A 19,834-nucleotide genomic window follows, 5' to 3' on the forward strand; every position below is an offset into this window, starting at 1 on the left:
CTCAACTTAGTGGGTTAAAACAAAATATCATTGTGAGCTATATATATGTCTAACCCGTTTTATAAAATGTGCAATCAAATGAAGCCCATATTTAAAATATTCTAACAACCAAAGCCATTACATTAACTAGCATGCATCCAGAGAGTACATGAGATCAATGGAAACAACATGCATGCATGCATGCACTAGTTTGGAGTTGGGATCGCTCATAAACGAGCACGGCCATGGGTACTATTTTTGGCTCCCATCATGTCATATCTCAACCTATGAGAATCCGCTTGGTCGTTTGAATAAAACCCGAAATCATGGCTTGCACAATCTTTACAAACGACAGCTAGCTAGCCGTTCGTAATCAGCGTTGCAGATTATCGACACGAGATCGGGAGTTCATAATTATTTATGCTCGCTCCCTCGGCCGGCCTGATCAGTCCCTCTCATATTTTTAATTCCCTTTTCATATATATTTTAGTAATTAATTAAGTTACTAAATATTCTCTGATTTTGCACCTTCATGCATGGACTCCAACATTTAAACATCATTCGGATTGTTTTATAGTTCAGCAACTACTCATTGAAATACTTGAACTGTTTTCCGGTTGATCAGCATTAACAAACCAATGATCATTTGAAGTTTTGAACTGATCAATATTGTAGTGTTTTTTTAAATAAAAAGTATTTAGCCGTAAATGTTAAATAAAAGTAAACCCACAAAATAGTGTGGTTTAAAGTATAGTACCTTAACTTGTAATGTAGATCTAACTGATCATATGAAGTCACTTTACTTTATAAATTTATTTTTACGTAATCTCTTTGTATCTGTAATACCTCTCGAAACAATAAATACACTGCTTTGAGGTTGAACGTACAGTTTTTCATTCATGTTTGGTACAATCTTTTGTGCCATGTTTTTAAACTATTCTGAAAATTTGTGACTGTTTATTTTTATATAATTGTTGAGAACGTGTTTCACAACTTCTCACACACGATAACTTGCAACCAAATAGTAAAGGGACTTTGAGGTTTGATGGAATGCCTCCGATGCCTAAGTCAATGAAGAGTAATATGATTTCTCTAGCCAAAAATCCATATGAGATCAAAATCATACACGAACCCCTACAAATAAAGCTTTGTGACTTTTTCGGATAATATTAATTGATAACCGTCTCACCTGTTATTTGAAATTCAAACCTTATGGATATTAGGGCTTATCTTATCTCCAAATGAGCCGATAACCTTTTCATCCCTAAATGTTCAGGCAGTTAGTGATCTGACTCCATCCAGATCAAGCTCGTATGAGATTAGGCCTTGGATTCAGTAGCTTAATATTGGACCACACCATGATCCAAGCCCATGATAATACCCAGCGGGCGTTTAGAAGATGATTAAGCCCTTTCCAATAACTTTCTAACGAAACCTTGTTAATGATCATCTGCATTTTGTACACATGCATATTTTGATATAATTTTATGCCTAGAATTATTTCATTCTTAGTCTCTTTTCTATTCTACCTCTACTATGTAAACACCATAAAACAAAATATATATATATATATATAATCTTGTAGTATTCTTTTTACAATTTTCTTAATTATGTGATTGAATCTTGACAGTTAAGCCTGTCGCTTCTTCTATGGGGTTGAGTTTTGGGACGTATATATTTTGGATCTAATGGCTAGAGGTGAAAAAAAAAATTGGTAAACCGGTAAACCGGACAGGACCGGACCATTGGGTTGGGGTGGGTTCGGTCCGATATCAGTTTTATTTTTCTCAAAACCGGTCAATATCGATCCGGTTCCCCTTTTTTTTTCCTAACACCAGCCCGAACTAGTTTATATATATATATATATATATATTTTTTAATTTTTTACATTATATAAAATATTTTTAATACTATATCTAATTTTTATATATAAAATAATTTTGTATTATATGATAAATTACTAATTAATATAAGATTAAATTTTAAAATCCTATATGAATAACTATATATTATCATTATAGCCTATTGTATTAATAGTTATATTAATACTATATCACTATATATTATAATATGCTATAATATATTACTATATGTAGTCTATAATACAATTATAATATATATTATAATATATTACAATATATTATCACTATATTATTATGTACTATAATATACTATATTATAAAGAAAAAATTGGATCGGATCGGACTGGACCAGAACCGAAATTGATAAAATTGGAAGTACCGATTTAAGAGTGTAGCCAGTGCAGTATCAGTTTTTCAAATCTCAAAACTGATGTATACAGATTAGATTTTAAAATATGTCCAAAATAAGACCGAATCGAACCGGTTATATGGCATGAAAGTAACCTGAAGGGTGATACTTAATTAGACATTGCAGCCTTATTTGTTATTCTTATACTAATTAACACGCCATACATGATTATAACTCGACAAATTAAATATGTTTCATAAGTTTTTATGAAAAATATTTATATTTGCAAATGGGATCGAAAAAGATCATCATGGGGCTGTGCAGGACAATGACTCTTTGAAATAAGTAAAAGGTGGAGGAAGATTGGTTGGGACGTACAGATCAAAAAATAGCCAAGATATGTTAATAAAGAAGAATGTTATAGAAATATTTTATAATATAAATAATTTTATAATTTAATATATCTTATATCAATTTATAAATTTATTTTATATAATTTCTTAAATTTTTTTAGAATAAAACACCTAAAATAAAAAATAAAATGAAATAAACAAAGAGAAAAGTATGAAAGGTATGATTGGTGGCAGGGAGAGAATATGATGTGTAACTTTGGAGTTGGGTGGGGTAGAGAGATGTGCATATATCGTACGTGACTGATGGTATCATAACCGTCGGATCCCCACGTGAAGGGCGATTGCAAACAGATCTGACGTCTTTGACACACACGCAGATATTGTTTCCGTGTTTGCGTCAGCAAAGCGAAACAACACCCGAGATGCTCATGCCGACTGGGCCTGCCCAAACGGGAAGAGTACGTACGTGGAAGGATTTTAACCGCCACGTGGCGATGTATGCTTGCCTACGCCAACGCCGTCTTCAGACTTCAATTCAGAATGAGTTTTGTTATTCATCAATTTTATGCACTATATATTATATTTTTTTTTTTTTTTTTTTTTTTTAAATTATTAATTTCTTCTACTCATCATTCATATATTATATATTTAATAAAAAAAATATATAATATATAATATATGAAAATAATGAATAAAATTTTTCATTTCGAATTTCAGCCAACCAATTATAACTAGAAAAATAAACATTATACTAAAGTTATTGTTTGTCAACAAAAACCCACATTGTATATACTAGGACCTGCTCGGATGTAGTCTTGTAGACATTTTAAACCCAACTCAATTCCTAAAGAATTGAAATTTATGTCGTTTGGAGTGTATTTGTGCTGCGTTTTAAACTGGCGTACTATATTCACTTTATTTTGGGTCAACTAAAAACTGCCAATAATTGTATACCAAGTGGGAATTTTTATGGATTTCATTGACATGTGTTATAGTTCTTTGTTTTTCACTACACACTATACAAAATAAAAAATGGATGAGAAAAACCATCTATATATAATAATTGTTCTAAAGAAATCCCTGCATAAGGAAGCAGCAACTATACATGAGAACTCTAAAATATAGTAGAGGATAGTTAAGAGGTTCATTCTCCACATAATAGTCTATATATATGTCAATGATATCTTTAATTAGTCAAATTGAGTTTCTTAAATACTTATTTAAACCTTGTGGTATTAGGTGAAAGCAAAAAAGTAGGCACTAATTATTTAAAATCACACAAGTTGGATCAAGAATTGTATAACATGTTTTAAAATGATCTGATTTTGACAAGTTTGGATGCTTGCAACCACCAATTGTCATTTGGTCTATCAACTAATCCTTGACACTTCATCATTTTTTGTCACTAATAGACCTGTTCATCCAGGTAGAATTTTTTCCAGGCCCGATTCTGAACCCGGACAACTGGGTTCCAGCCCGTACTCTCGGAACCCGGTTGGGTACACTCGGTCCGAGTATGGTTCGAGTACTGGGTTTTAAACTCGGAACTTTTTTTTTTTTGAATGTTTTGAATTTTTTTTTTTCATTTCTAGCAACTAAATGAATTGAAATTCAAAAGGAAAATGCATATTATGTCCAATATCAATTTTATGTTTTTTTTTTACTCTCTTCTCTATGTGGCTTTTTATTGGTGGTCAAAGAATATGTACGCTTTGATTTAAAAAATTAAATAAATAGAGTTTGAATGTTGTATCAATATTTTTTTTCATGAAAAAATATATATAAAATGTAGGCTTTGATTAAAAAAAAAAAAAAACCGGGTGCAACCCGAAACTTGGGTTCCGAATAGTTTCGATTGACCTGGGCTAACCCGATCTGGGTTTCGGCCCAGTTTTGAAACTTGGGTTTCCGGGTTGGAACCCAAATGAACAGTACTAGTCACTAATTGATGTTTGATGTTAAATCAGGAGAACACCTAGCTATTATTAGTCTTTTTAAAAAAAAAAAAAAATGAGTATGAAAATCTCCCACCTTCAAAATCCCTAATGTCTTCAATAGGACTAGTGATGTGCTTTTCACATAATCCCCCTCATGTCCTCATTAGGAACGGTATTGTTGTGCTGATACCTTTTTGTTATTGCGCCTAAAATGAATAACAAGGCAGTCTTGATAAATGATAATAGAAGCTTCGAACGATTGGATTTTAAGGTATAATAAGGGCCACGCTAGTCCTGAAATAACAATGACTGGACTAGGCCAGGTTTCTATACAAAGAAAGCCTACAACACACAAAGAACATGCAGGCCAGCTTGTCATGACCCTCTGACCTCGGTTCAGTAGGCCTAAAAGGTCCGTTACCTGGAGTGGTCAGCTAGCTGGGCCGGCCATATAGCTGGGCAGGCTATTTAATTAGTCGGCTATCACCAGAAGAACATTTCGATCGCCCTTTTTTTTTTTTTTTTTTTTTCCTATCTATCTTCAGTGGGCTGGAGAAGCGCTACTAAGGGAATGAGAAATGAAGGTCCAGTCCAAAATAAATAGACTTTTCGGCTCAGTCCATGGGTAGGCTCCCTAGACGCAACCTTCATAAGAGAGCGTATTCGTCGTCCTGAAGACCCCTCGAACAACGTCCAGCCCTTGAGTACTTGTCCGCATAATAAATGGGAAGTAAATGGGACACTCGATCTTCTGACAAGGAGACATTAACGGACCACTAAGGATGCCAGCAGGGTAAGACAAATCGGAGAACCACGTCGCATTAATAGTACTACTATCCGAGCTACATGTCATATCAATGACACCGTCATAAAGGCATGCCACATTAAATGATTTTGACAGGAAGAACAATGTCGCTTACTCTTTTTAAAAAGAGTAGAGCTCATTATTAAAAAAACTAATTTTTTCAAATGAGTTTCATATTTACTCACATTTTAAAAAAGAATACACAGTATTTACGCATTCCGTAACTGTAAATATCATTTTTGTAGATCAAAAGTCTATGCATACCGGAGGAAAAGGAAATAGAAGGGGAAGAAGGGAGGGGCGGGGGAAAAAGAGAATATCAGAACCTTTCTCAAAGTGGAGGCCGTCTAATTGTTGGTTCAAGTGATGAAGATAGGAGATCTGGGTAGAGCGCCCACGAGCATATACGCTTCAAAAGGTGATGTTCTGAATTAATTCTCAAGCCATGCATGACGATTCATATATCATATCAAGTCTCAAGATGTTCCAAATAGCTAGGTTACAAATAGATATGCTTAAATATTGCTTTCTTCTCATTATCAAGAAACAATATTATTTATGAGATCAGGATCAGAACGTAAACAGGCATATCTTGTCTCTGTTTCGACCATGATGAGGTACGTACGTACGTAGGGTTACAGGTACGTACGTAGGACTACAGGTCTAATTCGCAGTAACCATATATATATTACAACTTGGATTATATCTATAAAGGAAATTAAGCTAATATATAATAGGCATGAGTTCCAATGAGCAGTACTACTACAGCTTATTGGCGTACCAGAAGACACCTTTGCTCTGGGCGCCACCTTCATCCGGTTCAACATAAATGCACTCCTTTGCCTCCCTCCACGTTGCCTTATAAATTGGTGTCCCGTCAAACTGATAATAATCTCCCAAAATAGGTTTTATTGCCTTCGTGGCCTCCATTGCATGATAATGCGGCATCGTCGAGAACAAGTGGTGCGCCACATGCGTATCTGTGATGTTGTGGAAAATCTTGTTCAAGATTCCATAATCCCTGTCAACTGTTGACAAAGCTCCTCTCAACCAGTCCCATTCGGAGGAATCGTAATGGGGCAACGAAGGGTGAGTGTGCTGTAAAAACGTGATCAGCACCAAGAACCCATTCACGACCAGCAAAGGTCCTCCGTAAATACATAGAACCCAGGCAAGTCCTTTCGCCATGGCAAGGCGGTAAAGCCCGTAAAAGACGGCAAGAACACCGGCATCAGAAATGTATATCTGGAGTCGCTGGCGATCCGAGTAGATGGGGCCATAAGGATCGTAGTGGCTTGCAAACTGATCATAGGGCCTGCCGGAAACGTTAAATGTGAGGTACAGAGGCCAGCCCAGAATGAGTGTGATGGCAAGCGTGAGGACTCGGCCTGGTGGATTGTTAAGGTATTTGGAGTACCATCCGATGCTGGATTTTTTCTTCGGAACAAAGACTTCATCTCGCTCAAGGGAACCTGTATTAGAATGGTGGCGGCCATGGCTGTACTTCCAGGAGAAGTAAGGGACAAGAAGACCGGAGTGGAGGATGAAGCCAACCAAGTCATCGAGCCATTGGTAGTCACTGAAGGCATGGTGGCCACATTCGTGAGCTATGACCCAGAGGCCAGTGAGGACACAACCTTGGGAAATCCAGTAGATTGGCCAAGCCAGATATGAGAGAAGTTGATGAGGAAGGTGGTGGAAGTAATTGGTGGCAATGTAGAGGAAGAGAGAGGCTAGTGCGAGGTCGTATACAACGTAGGAGAAAGAGCGGTGTACAGAACGCTGGAAACAATGAGGTGGGATGGCTTTCTTTATCTGGCTCAGTGTAAATGGGGGCTTTGTGTGGGGAACTCGCTTGAGCCTGTCGGATTGATCAGACTTGTTGGCAGTCGGGGGAGCTGCCATTCGACCACGGGCACCCATCGTTCTTCAACCTGCAAACAAAGAAAAGTGGCATGTGATATATCTAACACAATAAATGCTAATTGATCTAAGATTTTACAAAATCAAATTGATAAATAGACAACTCAAGGAGAGACAAAAAATAAAAGTTATTGCCCCCAAACTTGGACACAGTATTTTCTTTGATTAGTGCTAATGAAATTAAAATATAAATTAAAAAAAGTACATGTCTAAGTGCAGAATGATAGTAAATACAATCTTTAAGAACGTCGCAATTTCGTGCATTAGCTTTTTTTTTTTTTTTTTTTTTTAAAAAGAAAAAAAGAAAAAAAAGTGGACCGACAAAAAAAAAAAAAAACAGTTTTCCCTATGTACGTAGTACCAAAAGCGAGTCAAGCGACTCTTCGTTTCACGCGTAAAATTTGCTATTTGCGGGTGCTGGGAACACCAGAAGGTGGATCACACTGCCACGCTTTTTTTACGGGATTCATACGAAGGCGGCCATCTTTTTAACACTTCATCGGACTATGCCTTATTAGTTATTTTTACAGGCCAACTTTAAACATGACTACCGTAGATTTCTTAAACATCAAAACATTAAATCCTACGCATAAATAATATAGACCATAATATTATATTTCTTTAAATTATATAAAAAAAATTTGATTCGATAAATTATAAAAAAATCTTAATCCGGTCGTCCGCCCTTTCCATTTACTATCATTCAATTCATTGCATTAATGCTGCCGAAATTTTTTATCTTATATTTTAAAAACGCACGCAAGCAATTGTATTCACAAAAACGTGTGTACTTGATACGGAATATTGTCCTAAAACCTTTTTTTAGTTCCAAGCAAACAAATATATAATTAGATAAGAAAAATTAAATACACGAAGAGGGAGCGAGAACAAACGTCTCGTTACAAAACAATCACAATTAAAAGGAAAATGCTAAGCGTCCCGCTCTCAGCTCCCGCTTGCATCAATGTGTTTTATTTATTTATTTTTTATATAGATTTTGTTAATAATTTTAAATATTTAAAAAAATAAAAAAATTCAAAATATTATTAAAAAATATTTTCTTAATCACAAAGTAAAATAAAAAAATAATTAAGAAAGTATTTTTTAATATTTTTTTTTACTTTCCGATTAAACAGTGTTTTTAAATAATGTTCTAAATTTATTTTATTTTTTTAAAATATATAAAAGTGTTACAAAATTTATATAATAAATAAATTTTAAAAAAAATACTTGTGAGACCAATGCTAAACCCAGAGGGAGCTCCCAGCGGGGCTGTAGCATTGTCCCAATTAAAAATAAATAAAAGCCAGTTTTAGAACCAAATCCTTGTCCCCGCCCATTAAAGTTGACCAAAGATCCGACGTTTTTTTTGCCTTCGCCTAATTTTGTTCCTTTGGTAAAAGTGAAAGGACATCTGCAACTCCGGTAACTTCGGGACGACGGAAGAATCGGTGTTTGATAAAAATGAACGACATCCATCCTTAATACCCGAATAAATAAAAGGACGAGCTGAAATAAAGATGTTTAGAAAATAATAGGTCAAGAGAAATTTCGCAGGGAAGAAAGAGACGAAGAAGAAGTAAGAACGACGATGACGCGTTTCATGCAAATAATTAAAAAAACAAAAAAAGCCCCCACAGATGATTTTATAAAGCAGCAAGCTCGATTGAAACAATTTAGGGAAAAAAAAAAAAACCGATATACAAAGCAATTAATCGACAGATTGTTTTCTCGGATCCAAAGCATTAAAGAAAGAAAAAAATTAACCACTAACTGAGGTTTGAAAACGACTCCAATTTTAATACGATAATGCACGCATTAGTTTCTTTGCTTGAGCTCAAGCCAAGAGCCTAAGAGCATTTCTTGAACCAGGATGTACGTACAAATTTAAGGAAGCTAAAAAATGAAAAAGCTAGTTCAGGTGTTGACAAAGGAAACAAATTAATATAAAGATATGAAACTTGGAGAGGCTTTAGGAACAATAATCTGACCTTTTACAACGTCTAGATCTTTAAGAATAAAATATTCAAAAGCATATATACCGCGAGAGGAAAACTTCCAAAAGCTCCGATTGGCACACTATTTTCGACATTCAATCACAGAGCACGTACGGATCGAATCATGTGTATAACAACAAAAATAAAAAACAAAAAAGGAAACAGAGAGAGAGAGAACATTCACGAAACAAACCAGAGAGAAACTAATATATAAACATTAGGAAAGGCACAAATTAAAATACTTACCGGAAAATAGAGAAGCTAGCTCCCGAAACTAGTGAATCTGTGTCTCCCTCTCTCTCTCTCTCTCCCTCTCTCTCTCTCTCTGCGTCTGTCGCTTGCTCTGAACGGAAACGCTGGCCTATGGATAGGAATAGCGGGCATGTCTTTAGGCCTTCAACGATGCCTCTGTATTTAAAGCTTTCTAATTTCCCTCTGCCGAGCCCCTCTCTCTCTGTAATTTGATATTTCGCACACGTCGCAATCATTAATTTTGTTTTTCTTTTCTTTGTTATCTGCCATTTCGATAATCAGGTTATTTTATAATTAATTTACAACTCTATATAAATGGAACGTAATTTTATAATATTAGAATTTATTTTTAATAAGATGACATAATTTCATTAATTATTTAAAAATATATTGTAAAAAAATTATAAAAAAAATATATAAATGTATCCTCAGATTCCTTACTCTTATGATTAAGATGAATGTAAGTCAAAATAATTATTGATGGCGACAAAAACCATCCAAAACATCAACTATTTCACTGTCTGAAATAAGAAAATCGCATATATAATTTTAGCATTTTGTTATATATCAACTACTATTTACTTTCACATTTTATACTGGACAGTTTTTTTCGTAGAGTGTGAGATATTTTTTATAAAGTGTAGAGTGTGAGATAGTGAATAGTAATTAATGACAAAAATTATTCATAATTTTAACTACAACGAGAGGCTATTAAATATTATTAGGTTTCGTTGCGTACTCTTTGGCCTAACTACGCCCACCCCACCAAGAAAATTTAATCATATTTGTAAAATTCTAAAATTGAATGTTACATGTATCATGTGATTAATGTGATTAATACTAGTCAATCGTTTTTTTTTTTTGTTTTTTTTAATGAATGATCGGGACAAGTATATCAATATTATTGAGATTTTATGCAGTTATTTGAGTTTTCTCAATATTATTTTGTTTTGAAAATTCAAACCCAAGGAGCCCTCTTCTCTGCGTATGTACTAACAGGTTGGCACATGTGCTCGTTAAAATAACGTACGTTATATCTATAATAGATTTTGGTTCATTATTTTGTGTTCTAGATGTTTAATTAACTATTATATATGTTGAATTACTTTAGGCAGCGTTTAGACGTTGAACTCAGTTCTTTATAAATAGTAGTAAGTTGAGTCGTAGAGAGAGTTATGTGAAACCTATCTAAACTGAGTTTAACGTGTATTTGAATGTTAAGATGAGTTTAATATTTTTTATGAGAAGTTGAAAAAGATTATGGGTTTCACGTATAAAGATATATTAAGTTGAAAAAATTTGTAAGTCTCATTTTTCTTTTATAGTGACGTTATTATAATTTCGTTCAATTCGTTAGGTTAATGGACAACATGAGCCACAACTTCACCCTCTCTTATTTTTCTATGAACATCCTTTCGGTTCTTTTTAAATTTATTAAAATAAAATAAATTTATGAAATCGGAATCTATAATCTATTTACATAAATTTGATCTAAGGTATTGTAGTGGAAGGTTGGCGATAATAATATTAATCATTTGGTTACAGCAGCTCAAGCTTGAACACAGATGATATTTCGGGACGAAGTGTCGAGAGATTTATTTCCAAGACCGAGAAAGAATCCCATCAATATTCTCTATTTGAAAATTATGGAAAAAATAACGAGTCATTATTTTATGGAAAATAAAAATAATGGGTCATTGTTTTATTAGCTTGTGTAAAACATGACTTTACACCACGTCCGGTTCAAAAGGTGGCTCAAGTGTTAAACATATGATTCAAAATGTGTCAGAGATCAACAAATGTAAATAGAGGGACATATGATTCAAAATGTGTCAGAGATCAACAAATGTAAATAGAGAGAGGTAAGAGGAACATTGCTTCGAAAACAAACAAAACAAGGTGAGTGGGGGATACGGGAGTTGTACTAGGGCAACACCAACAGAACATGCGAGTGTTAAAGTGTCCAGCACATGCAAGCAGTGAAAACCATGACCCCATTTAAAGCTAGATTTCAATAAATCTTCCCCATTGGAGGGGTTCAGCTAATTTTGTACCCCCGCCTAATCCTGCAATAAATATGGATAGTGGTTGATAGGACAGATCAGTCTGACATCGCTCGATCACGTTCTGAATCTGAAAACTCGTATGAAATGTAGCGATAAATGCAGAAAACTCTGGATCTGTCGATATAGGAACATTTACAGCTCACAAACGATAAAGCAAGGCTTAGAAACCACGTCACATTAATGGCGCTAAGGTTGTACAAAAAATCGAAAAACTGACTTAGACCGACTCAGACCGGCAACCGAAGCTCAGAACCGGCCGAAACCGATGGAGAACCGGTTGGCGTGCGGCAGCAAATAGAGAAAACCGATATCGGCCAGTTCGGCATCGGTTTGAACCGCTGAACCGGCCAACTAAATAAACTATTTTTTTATATATATATTCTGTACTTAAAACAACGACATTCTACTTAAGTGGAACAACGTCATTTTAAACCTTAGTTTTGTTTTAAACACAACTTAAACGACGGCGTTTGGTATTAAATCACTTCGTCGTTTAATTCATAACGAATAAAAAAAAAAAATTAAGTTGCGTCGTTTCAAAATAACTTCGTCTTCCTCCTCGCGTCTTCTTCCTTGCGTTCTTCCCAGTTCTCATCTTCTCTCTCTCTCTCTCTCTCTCTCTCTTCTGCAACACTCTCTCTCTTTACTCTCTCAGAGGAAGCTCAGTCTGGGAATCGACTGTGAACCGCCAGATAAATGAAGCAACGATTTCGACCGGTGTTTCTCCCCACCTAGATTGGTTTGGGCCGGTTTTCTCCCCCACAAATTAACTTTCGATCGGCGTCGATTTTGCCTAAAAACTAAATCGAAGGTGTCGATTTTCACCCCTAAATGGCGCCACTACTGAGCTACACGCCACATTGATGGTGTTGTCGCAAAATCATGCTACATTAAAAGACTATGACAACAAGAATAGTAGGAGGGGCACGAATTTATGAAGACAAACACGATCTGCACCTTCCCAGACCCATGGTATAAATCGCAAGTTTCAGATACGATAAAATTCTCTAATCCCTAAACTCTTTTATTTATTTACAAACTTCTAAGAGAATTTACTAACTTTGACATCGGAGACTCTCCGGCCCCTAGTTGCATTCTTCCGTATCTTTTGCATATCCAATTTTAAAGAACTGAGTTGTCAGAACCTAACTTAAAGGCATGTGAAACACGATGTTAACATATTGCATACAGTGATTTGTTGGAAATATTCAGCCTATAAAAAAAGCGATACCTCTAAGAAAAAATTTAATCTATAAAGAAATCTTATCAAAGTAATAAAAAAGTAATCTGATACATTACATCATATTCTAAAATTATTTTTTATTTACTCTTAATTTTATCGCTATCATATCCTAACGTTGTGGTTCATGTAACTTACGTGACGTAAGGATAAATCAAATAGTCTAAGGATAATAATAGATACGAATATGTAAATTCTGCACTGTCATTTTAAAATAAATAAAGTCCACCGTATTTTTAATTTATTTGGTCGAAATAAATGAGAGGGATATTACATCGTAGCCCCGGGCAGACAAGGCAAGGAGATAGCTCTCTTTCACGAACGTTGATCGATAACCGACTGACTGGCTGACTAATTTTCATGATTATTTATTGATAATTAAATAAAAAAAACTACTTTGTCTCTTAATTTGACGACTCAAATTGACCGTTTTAAATTTTTTATTATTATTATTTTTTTACTTAATAATTAAAAAAATGATTTTAAATATAGTAATATATTTTTTATTTTTTAAAAATATTAAAAAATGCGAATAAAAAAATTACAAAAATTACAAAAATTACAAAAATAACTAATGGTCAAAATGAACAAATTACTCTGCATGACAGAATAGCCTGATTCAATTAAATAATTATCATGTGTCTAATTATCATATAGCATCTTGGTAGTTGTGTCCAATAAGTGATACACACGAATCTTAGATAAGAAAATTTATACGATGGAAGTGACTTACGACTTATATGAGTATCATCATATTTCATTATTATTTATTATTTTATTATTATTATTTATTTATTATTTATTAATATTTACTATTATTTAATATTCAATAATTATTTTTTTATTAGTATTCAAAAAATATCTCATTATCCAAACGCAATCTTAATATATAATATATTATATTTACTTTGTAATAAAAAATAAAATTATAATATGAAAGATTAGGATTAAAAACTATGTTAGCATGTAAACTTTATTACGTAACGTAAGAACAAACATTTCTCATTACAAAATAGGTGCCGAAAATAAGCTTCCGTGTCGCACAGTGGTGTGCCCACGTGCAAAACTAATAGTGTTCCTCGTAAATTTCTACGAAACCGTCGCCCATTCATGATGGTTGTCTCGGCTAAATCCTTTGACAATGTTTTGCCAATTATTTTGCTGTCTCAATACCTAATAATATAGGCGAAGAATATTAGAAAAAGAAAGGGAAAAAAATACAAAAATCCCTCTCCCTATTGTCTAATTTATAATCATCTATAAATTCATTAATCAATTCCAATATCTGTGCTCTCACTTTGAGCTTTACATATGCATTTTCAAAATCATATCTTTTAAAAATGAATTTTACATATCAATAAAAACTCTTAATATTATATTATACATCTTTAAATCAAATAATAAAAAAAAATTATTATTTTTTCTGAAAATTATTATTTTTTATATATTTTACAATTAACACCATGTGCTCAAAAATACAAATTTCATATATCTAAATATTACCAATTTCATGTATCAAAATGATCAATTTTATCAATAAATATTAATATGTATTAAAAAATACTTTGTATCATCAACTTAATACAAATTTCATATATTAAAATCATCTGAATACAAATTTCTCAAAGTTGATTTTAATGGGTAGGAGAGAGAAAAAACTGTAAAATAATGTTTTGAGAGAATGATATTTCTACTATTCATAGCTATGCAAAATTTTGAAGATGCATAATTCAATGTAGACCAATTTAGAGAGAGATTATACAAATATGAGATAAATATGAAGATGCATAAGCTACATTGCCAATGCTTAGGATTGGCAAAAGATGAAGTAAATTTACCAAAAAGTATCCAACTTCAAGAACATGATAATTTCATTTGCTTATTCTGAATTAAGAAAATGGCTAACCAAAAGATTCAACTGCTTACGTGGTTCATTCAGTAGCTGGTTTTGTACGATGATTAACCAGGATATAAAAGCATATACTCGAGGATAACGGCCATTTGTTTGGCATTTATATTTACTTACCTCTCAGTATTTTAAAGAGAAACAAGCCAAGGGAAATTCTTTAATGACTCAGCGTTCATTCTCCTCGGATTACCCCAACGTTTTACCAAATTCAAGGTACGTCTTGGCAAGGCAGATAAAAAACGAAAACGCCAAGTCAAAGCACATTAGCAAAATGCAATAAGAAAAAAAAAAATCTACTTTTATAAGCTAAATTATGGTTAAGAAAGCTAAGAATAGCTCCTGAAACAAACAAGAATCCCAAAAACTCGGATGTCATAATCTCATCAATCCACTGCGTTGTATTGCATTGGCGACAATCCAAAACATACCTCCCCACTAAAACAAGACCGCATGACAACTTGTGCAATGAACTAATCAGGGGAAACCAGTCTTCACACCCCTGATTTCCGCAGTTCAGCAGCACCATGGGCAAAGTGACATCTTTCTCCAAAGGTGCACGATCCTTTACTAAAATTCTCACACAGCTTAGTCTTAAAGTTGCTTCCCGCTGGAGCTGCAGCTCCAGTCATTCCATGGGTTTTTGGAGGGCCAGACACAGAAACAGTCACGATTAGCTGTCTCACCATGGCACTAGCCTCCTTTATCTGTTCAAACGTCCCCTCAAGTTCAATGTTCCTGAGATTGGGATCAGACTCGTGTTCTCTAATCGAAAGCTTGGCTCCTGTCTGGCGACATATCTGCTTGGAATTCACACCACCCTTCCCAATTATTGCTCCAGCAAGGGAAGCATCAACACTGATTTTCGCTGTAGCTGAAGCACCAAAGCTAGCAGCAGGGCCTGGTGGGGGTGGCTCCATACGACCACCCATACGACCGGGAATAGTTCCCATGGAGCGTGGATCTTCATGGGATGGAGCAATAGGCTTACCAAGTTCCCACTCATTATGAGCAAAATGGCATTTGTCACCAAACTTACAGCCTTCGGCAGTATTATACTTGTTGCACATTCGGGTTTTAACTGAAGGGGCAGAGCCATTTTGGATAGTTGGTGGCCCCGCCATGTTTCTAGATGCCGCAGGAACAGCAGGGGCCAAATTCATCATGTGGGCCACAGCATTATAACCGCCAGCAACATAGTGAAGGAAGTGGCAACTCTCACCAAAGGGACAGCCAGCGGTACTGCAATCCAAAACATAACGTCAGATCACACTAAATACTTGATAACAAGATGCTGCACCTCAAGCAATATAAAGAACAAAAACCATCACTACAATGCACAAGTTATCGCATATGAATGAATTTATGGATAATGAAACAAATACAAACAAAATTACCACTCGCCTATAAGCTCACAGAACAAAAAGTTTAGCTGCAATTACGTGCCTCTTTTTTTTTTTTTTTTTTTTTTTTTTTTTTTTTTTTTTTTTTTTTTTTTTTTTTTTTATGCCGGGGAACCTCTCCAAGGTAGGGCCCTTCAGACCCACCCCTGCAAAGTAAACTCCAATCCCGTGCACCGCACCTTCAAAAGTTTTCCTACACGAAACTGGTTAAATCGCTGGCTTTTCACCAGGGGGTGTGACCCCAAATGATTGTTTATACCCATGAGGTGTTGAATCTTGGACCTTGAAGGGAGTGATACCCCAAGACCAGCACCTTCACCACTTAGGCCAACCACTTGGGGTTTGCAATTACATGCTACATGAGACGTCAAACTAAATTGTTGGATTCCTTGCCTTGGAAGGACCTATGAAAAGTAAGGCTACAGAACTTAATTCCCTAAAATATTATATTGCCACCAAGGTTGTATGCTTCAAATGTAAATAAACCCCACTCTATAACCATCCTCTCCTCAGCAGATTCTCAGACACGAATCCGCATCTAGCTTGGTTTCATTAGGCAGGGAGCCAAACGGACTGGATCTAAGACCAATTGATCTATCCAGAAAGTAGAAACTAAAGGATTACTTCCACATCCCCCACCCCCAAAAAAATGAAGAATGTATCTACGTCTTCAAAATAGGACACAGTGACAGGGGTGAGCAAAATAATGGCCACCCCTGCCTGACACCAAAGGAAACCAACTGACGTTGGTTAGTTATCAAATTGTGAAACTGATGTGAGTCGATGGTGGAAATTAGAAATCCAAACCATACCATCCTTGAGAGGCCCCCTCACCCAAATTCCAGTCAGTCCAGACTCTAATAGCTCTAACCCTCTACCTCTACAACCGTGCAACGGCCTCCCCCACTCTGCAACCGTGCCCTAACTAACACAGCACAGCCACTCCCTCACTAAGCACCTCATACTCATGCCCTCACATCAGTTCCAAGTCATGCAATTTCCTGGATCTGATGCTCGTGGCCCTTGACATGGTAAGTAGGATGTCATGATCTATGAGCAAAACTGCCTAAAGGACATAGATCTGGCAAGTTGATGAGAATGAGGTTAGGTTAAAGATCCTGATCTATTATGAGATCCATTGTGTGAGGGAATCTAGTGAGTCAACTAACCAGTCGAACTAAAAATGACCGATTGTCCCTGGCTCAATTACTTATGTTACTCAGCTCAAACTTGATGGCTGGATGCATCTAACAACCTCATCAATTAGACCATCAATATCCACTAAATACCAACTCAAGTGATTCATGCTCACCCTTAGTTATGTAAAGCCATATTTTCTGTCTTATCAGGCCTTTTAGGACAGGTAAAAATAGAGGAGGTTGAGAGTAAAAGATGCTATATCACATAAAGAAAAGCTCGACCACTCTTAGAGAGCCATAAAAAAACTTTCTTGGAAGCCAAAAGGGTTGGAAATCTCATAAGCCACAAGCTAAAATCTATCCCCCTTCCTTAACTCCAAGTTGTATTTAGTTCTCCTACATATTAAAAAAAAGTTAGTTCCCCCATCAATGATTTTATCTCTGCTCTTCCTAAATTGTATTTCTCTTTGTCTTCTTCCAAAGAACTCACCTCTCTCTTCTTCTTCTTCTTCTTCTTCTTCTTTTCTTCTTTCTTGATAAAATTAAAAGAATCCACTTCTTATCATTGTCTAGTACCCTTGTGGATCTTTTTGATAATCAACGCACAAAAAGAAAATAAAAAAATGAAAGACATTGGTTCTACTGATAGTTCAAATCTAACCACAATAAACCTTTGTGAAAATGCATTAAAAAGGCATACAAAATGCAAGAGATAATCTACAGAACGTACCTAGCAACTAATACAAGAGAAAACCTTCAAATTTAAAGCATATCCATCATTAGACAAGGGGTTGTCTACAAGTAAACCACTCCCCCCCGCCCCCCCCCCCCCCCCCCCCCCCCCCCCCCCCCTCTTTCCCTTCTTTCCCTCCCTGGATTTCTATCTTCTCATAGAAACAACGAAAAATAAATAAATTCTCAAAAGTGGTATGATGCGCGCGCGCGCGCGCACACACACATCTTTTTATAGCCTGTCTAATTACAACAATGTGTCTTGATGTTTAAGCATGGAATGATATAATATTTTGACATACCTGAATGCGATTTACCAGACTAAACATATTAACATGTATCATACTGAGAGAATGTTGGGTTCAATTTCTGTACCAATTCACTAAAATATGGAGCAATACCATTAGATTAAGTCTTACTCGATTGATAGGGACGCTTGGACTTCAATTTAGGTATAAGGTACAGTATAAATCAATTACACAAAAGAAGAACGAATCTCAATGTGAAATCCTTAATACCAACTTTATTCTGGCAAAAGGTTATCTTTTGTACTTCATTAATAGCCACCAATATTCCGTTACATGGAGTTTTCTTTAGACTGCACAGTATGTACCTGTATAAGTTCTGAATGCCCAGTTCATTAGTGCAGGTTAATAATTATTATCTTGTACAATCATAATCAATTCTTACAAGAATTTATAAACATTAGAAAATGATAGGACCAAGCTAAAAATTTTATTTAGATGAGAAAAGATTTGAACCTGAAAAACTTGGTGCATGGCTTCGATTTGCTTCCTACACCAGTTGAGTCCATTTCTGTTGCAAAAAATTAGTTACTTTTTCTCAGTTAATAATCCACTGGATTGATTCTTAGTCCAATTACTTCGACTATTTCAAACCGATTAAAATCTTGATACTGTAGATTTCATTCACAAAAAATAAAATAAAAAGTCTTCCAACAAGAAATGCCCAAGAAATCTAGAGAGAAATGTCCAATCTTTCCAATTATTGATCAAGTGGTTCCTTATGAACGCTCATTATTTTGCTATTTTGGTTTTCCGGCCATTATCTTTAAAAGTAAAAAACCCTAATCTTTTTTACCGCTTTTCTTTCTTTACCACAAAATTAAAAAAAAAAAAAAACACTTACCACGTGTTAGAAAACCCGTTAGGCTAAATAAACAATTAAAATCCTGCAAATTCTAGTTGACAACTTCCTAAATACCACTACATTCCATGTTTCTGTGTAACTTGAATTCTGAAAAAAATGAAATGTAAGAGCTAACAGGACCAGAAGAAATCTCAGTGCCTAACGCATGAAGGTAAGGAAAACCTTAAACCTAAAAAAATTACCCAAAACTCCCGAATTTTCCAATACGCCAACATACCAAGTTTCCGCTACTTACTAAGCAACCAAAAAGAGCATGTCATGCATAACAAGTTAAAAGCAGACCCAACGGATAAATATGTCAAAATCCAGAGAGGAAGAGAGAGAGAACTCTACAAACCTTGCTTGAACTTCTTGAAGCCACCATTAGCGTTCAACCCAGCTTCAGGCCTCCCTCTCTTGCGAGTATCCATTGGCACAGCTCACAGATCTAGATCCAAATACAAATTTCTCGTATTGCACGGAAAATACTTAAAAAGAATACCTCGGGAATAGGAGTGGAAGTAAAACCCTCTGGAAAAATGACAAACTATCGGAGGAAAAACCCAAACCCTAGACGAGGGTTTTTGTGGCGGAGGTGCAGCTCAGGTGCTGTTTGCCGGGTGGGCTTACCTAAAGGGCGTGAGAGATGTCGATAATGGAAATTAATTGTGGGTGAAAATAAGGTAAGCCGCCCAAGTCACGTGCGATGACGTCAGCTCAAATCCACGTTCAAACCAGATAG

The 19,834-nt window shown here is 35.3% G+C and overlaps 2 protein-coding genes across 2 annotated transcripts; both read right to left on the reverse strand.

Moving 5' to 3' along the window:
- Window positions 1–5,824: 5,824 nt before the first annotated feature.
- LOC121268334 (delta(12)-fatty-acid desaturase FAD2-like) lies at window positions 5,825–9,494 on the reverse strand. The gene is made up of 2 exons (XM_041172554.1): window positions 9,452–9,494; window positions 5,825–7,219 (listed from the first exon to the last, which is right to left on the reverse strand). Exon 2 carries the CDS (start codon window positions 7,206–7,208, stop codon window positions 6,048–6,050), a length of 1,161 nt encoding a protein of 386 aa, XP_041028488.1. The 5' UTR covers window positions 7,209–7,219; window positions 9,452–9,494; the 3' UTR covers window positions 5,825–6,047.
- A 5,459-nt stretch (window positions 9,495–14,953) lies between these two features.
- LOC121268335 (zinc finger CCCH domain-containing protein 14-like) lies at window positions 14,954–19,741 on the reverse strand. Its single transcript, XM_041172555.1, has 3 exons — window positions 19,451–19,741; window positions 18,705–18,759; window positions 14,954–15,911 (listed from the first exon to the last, which is right to left on the reverse strand). Exons 1-3 carry the CDS (start codon window positions 19,521–19,523, stop codon window positions 15,164–15,166), a joined length of 876 nt encoding a protein of 291 aa, XP_041028489.1. The 5' UTR covers window positions 19,524–19,741; the 3' UTR covers window positions 14,954–15,163.
- Between the last annotated feature and the right edge of the window lie 93 nt (window positions 19,742–19,834).

Source organism: Juglans microcarpa x Juglans regia, chromosome 5S (genome assembly GCF_004785595.1).
Source record: "Juglans microcarpa x Juglans regia isolate MS1-56 chromosome 5S, Jm3101_v1.0, whole genome shotgun sequence".
NCBI lineage: Eukaryota > Viridiplantae > Streptophyta > Magnoliopsida > Fagales > Juglandaceae > Juglans > Juglans microcarpa x Juglans regia.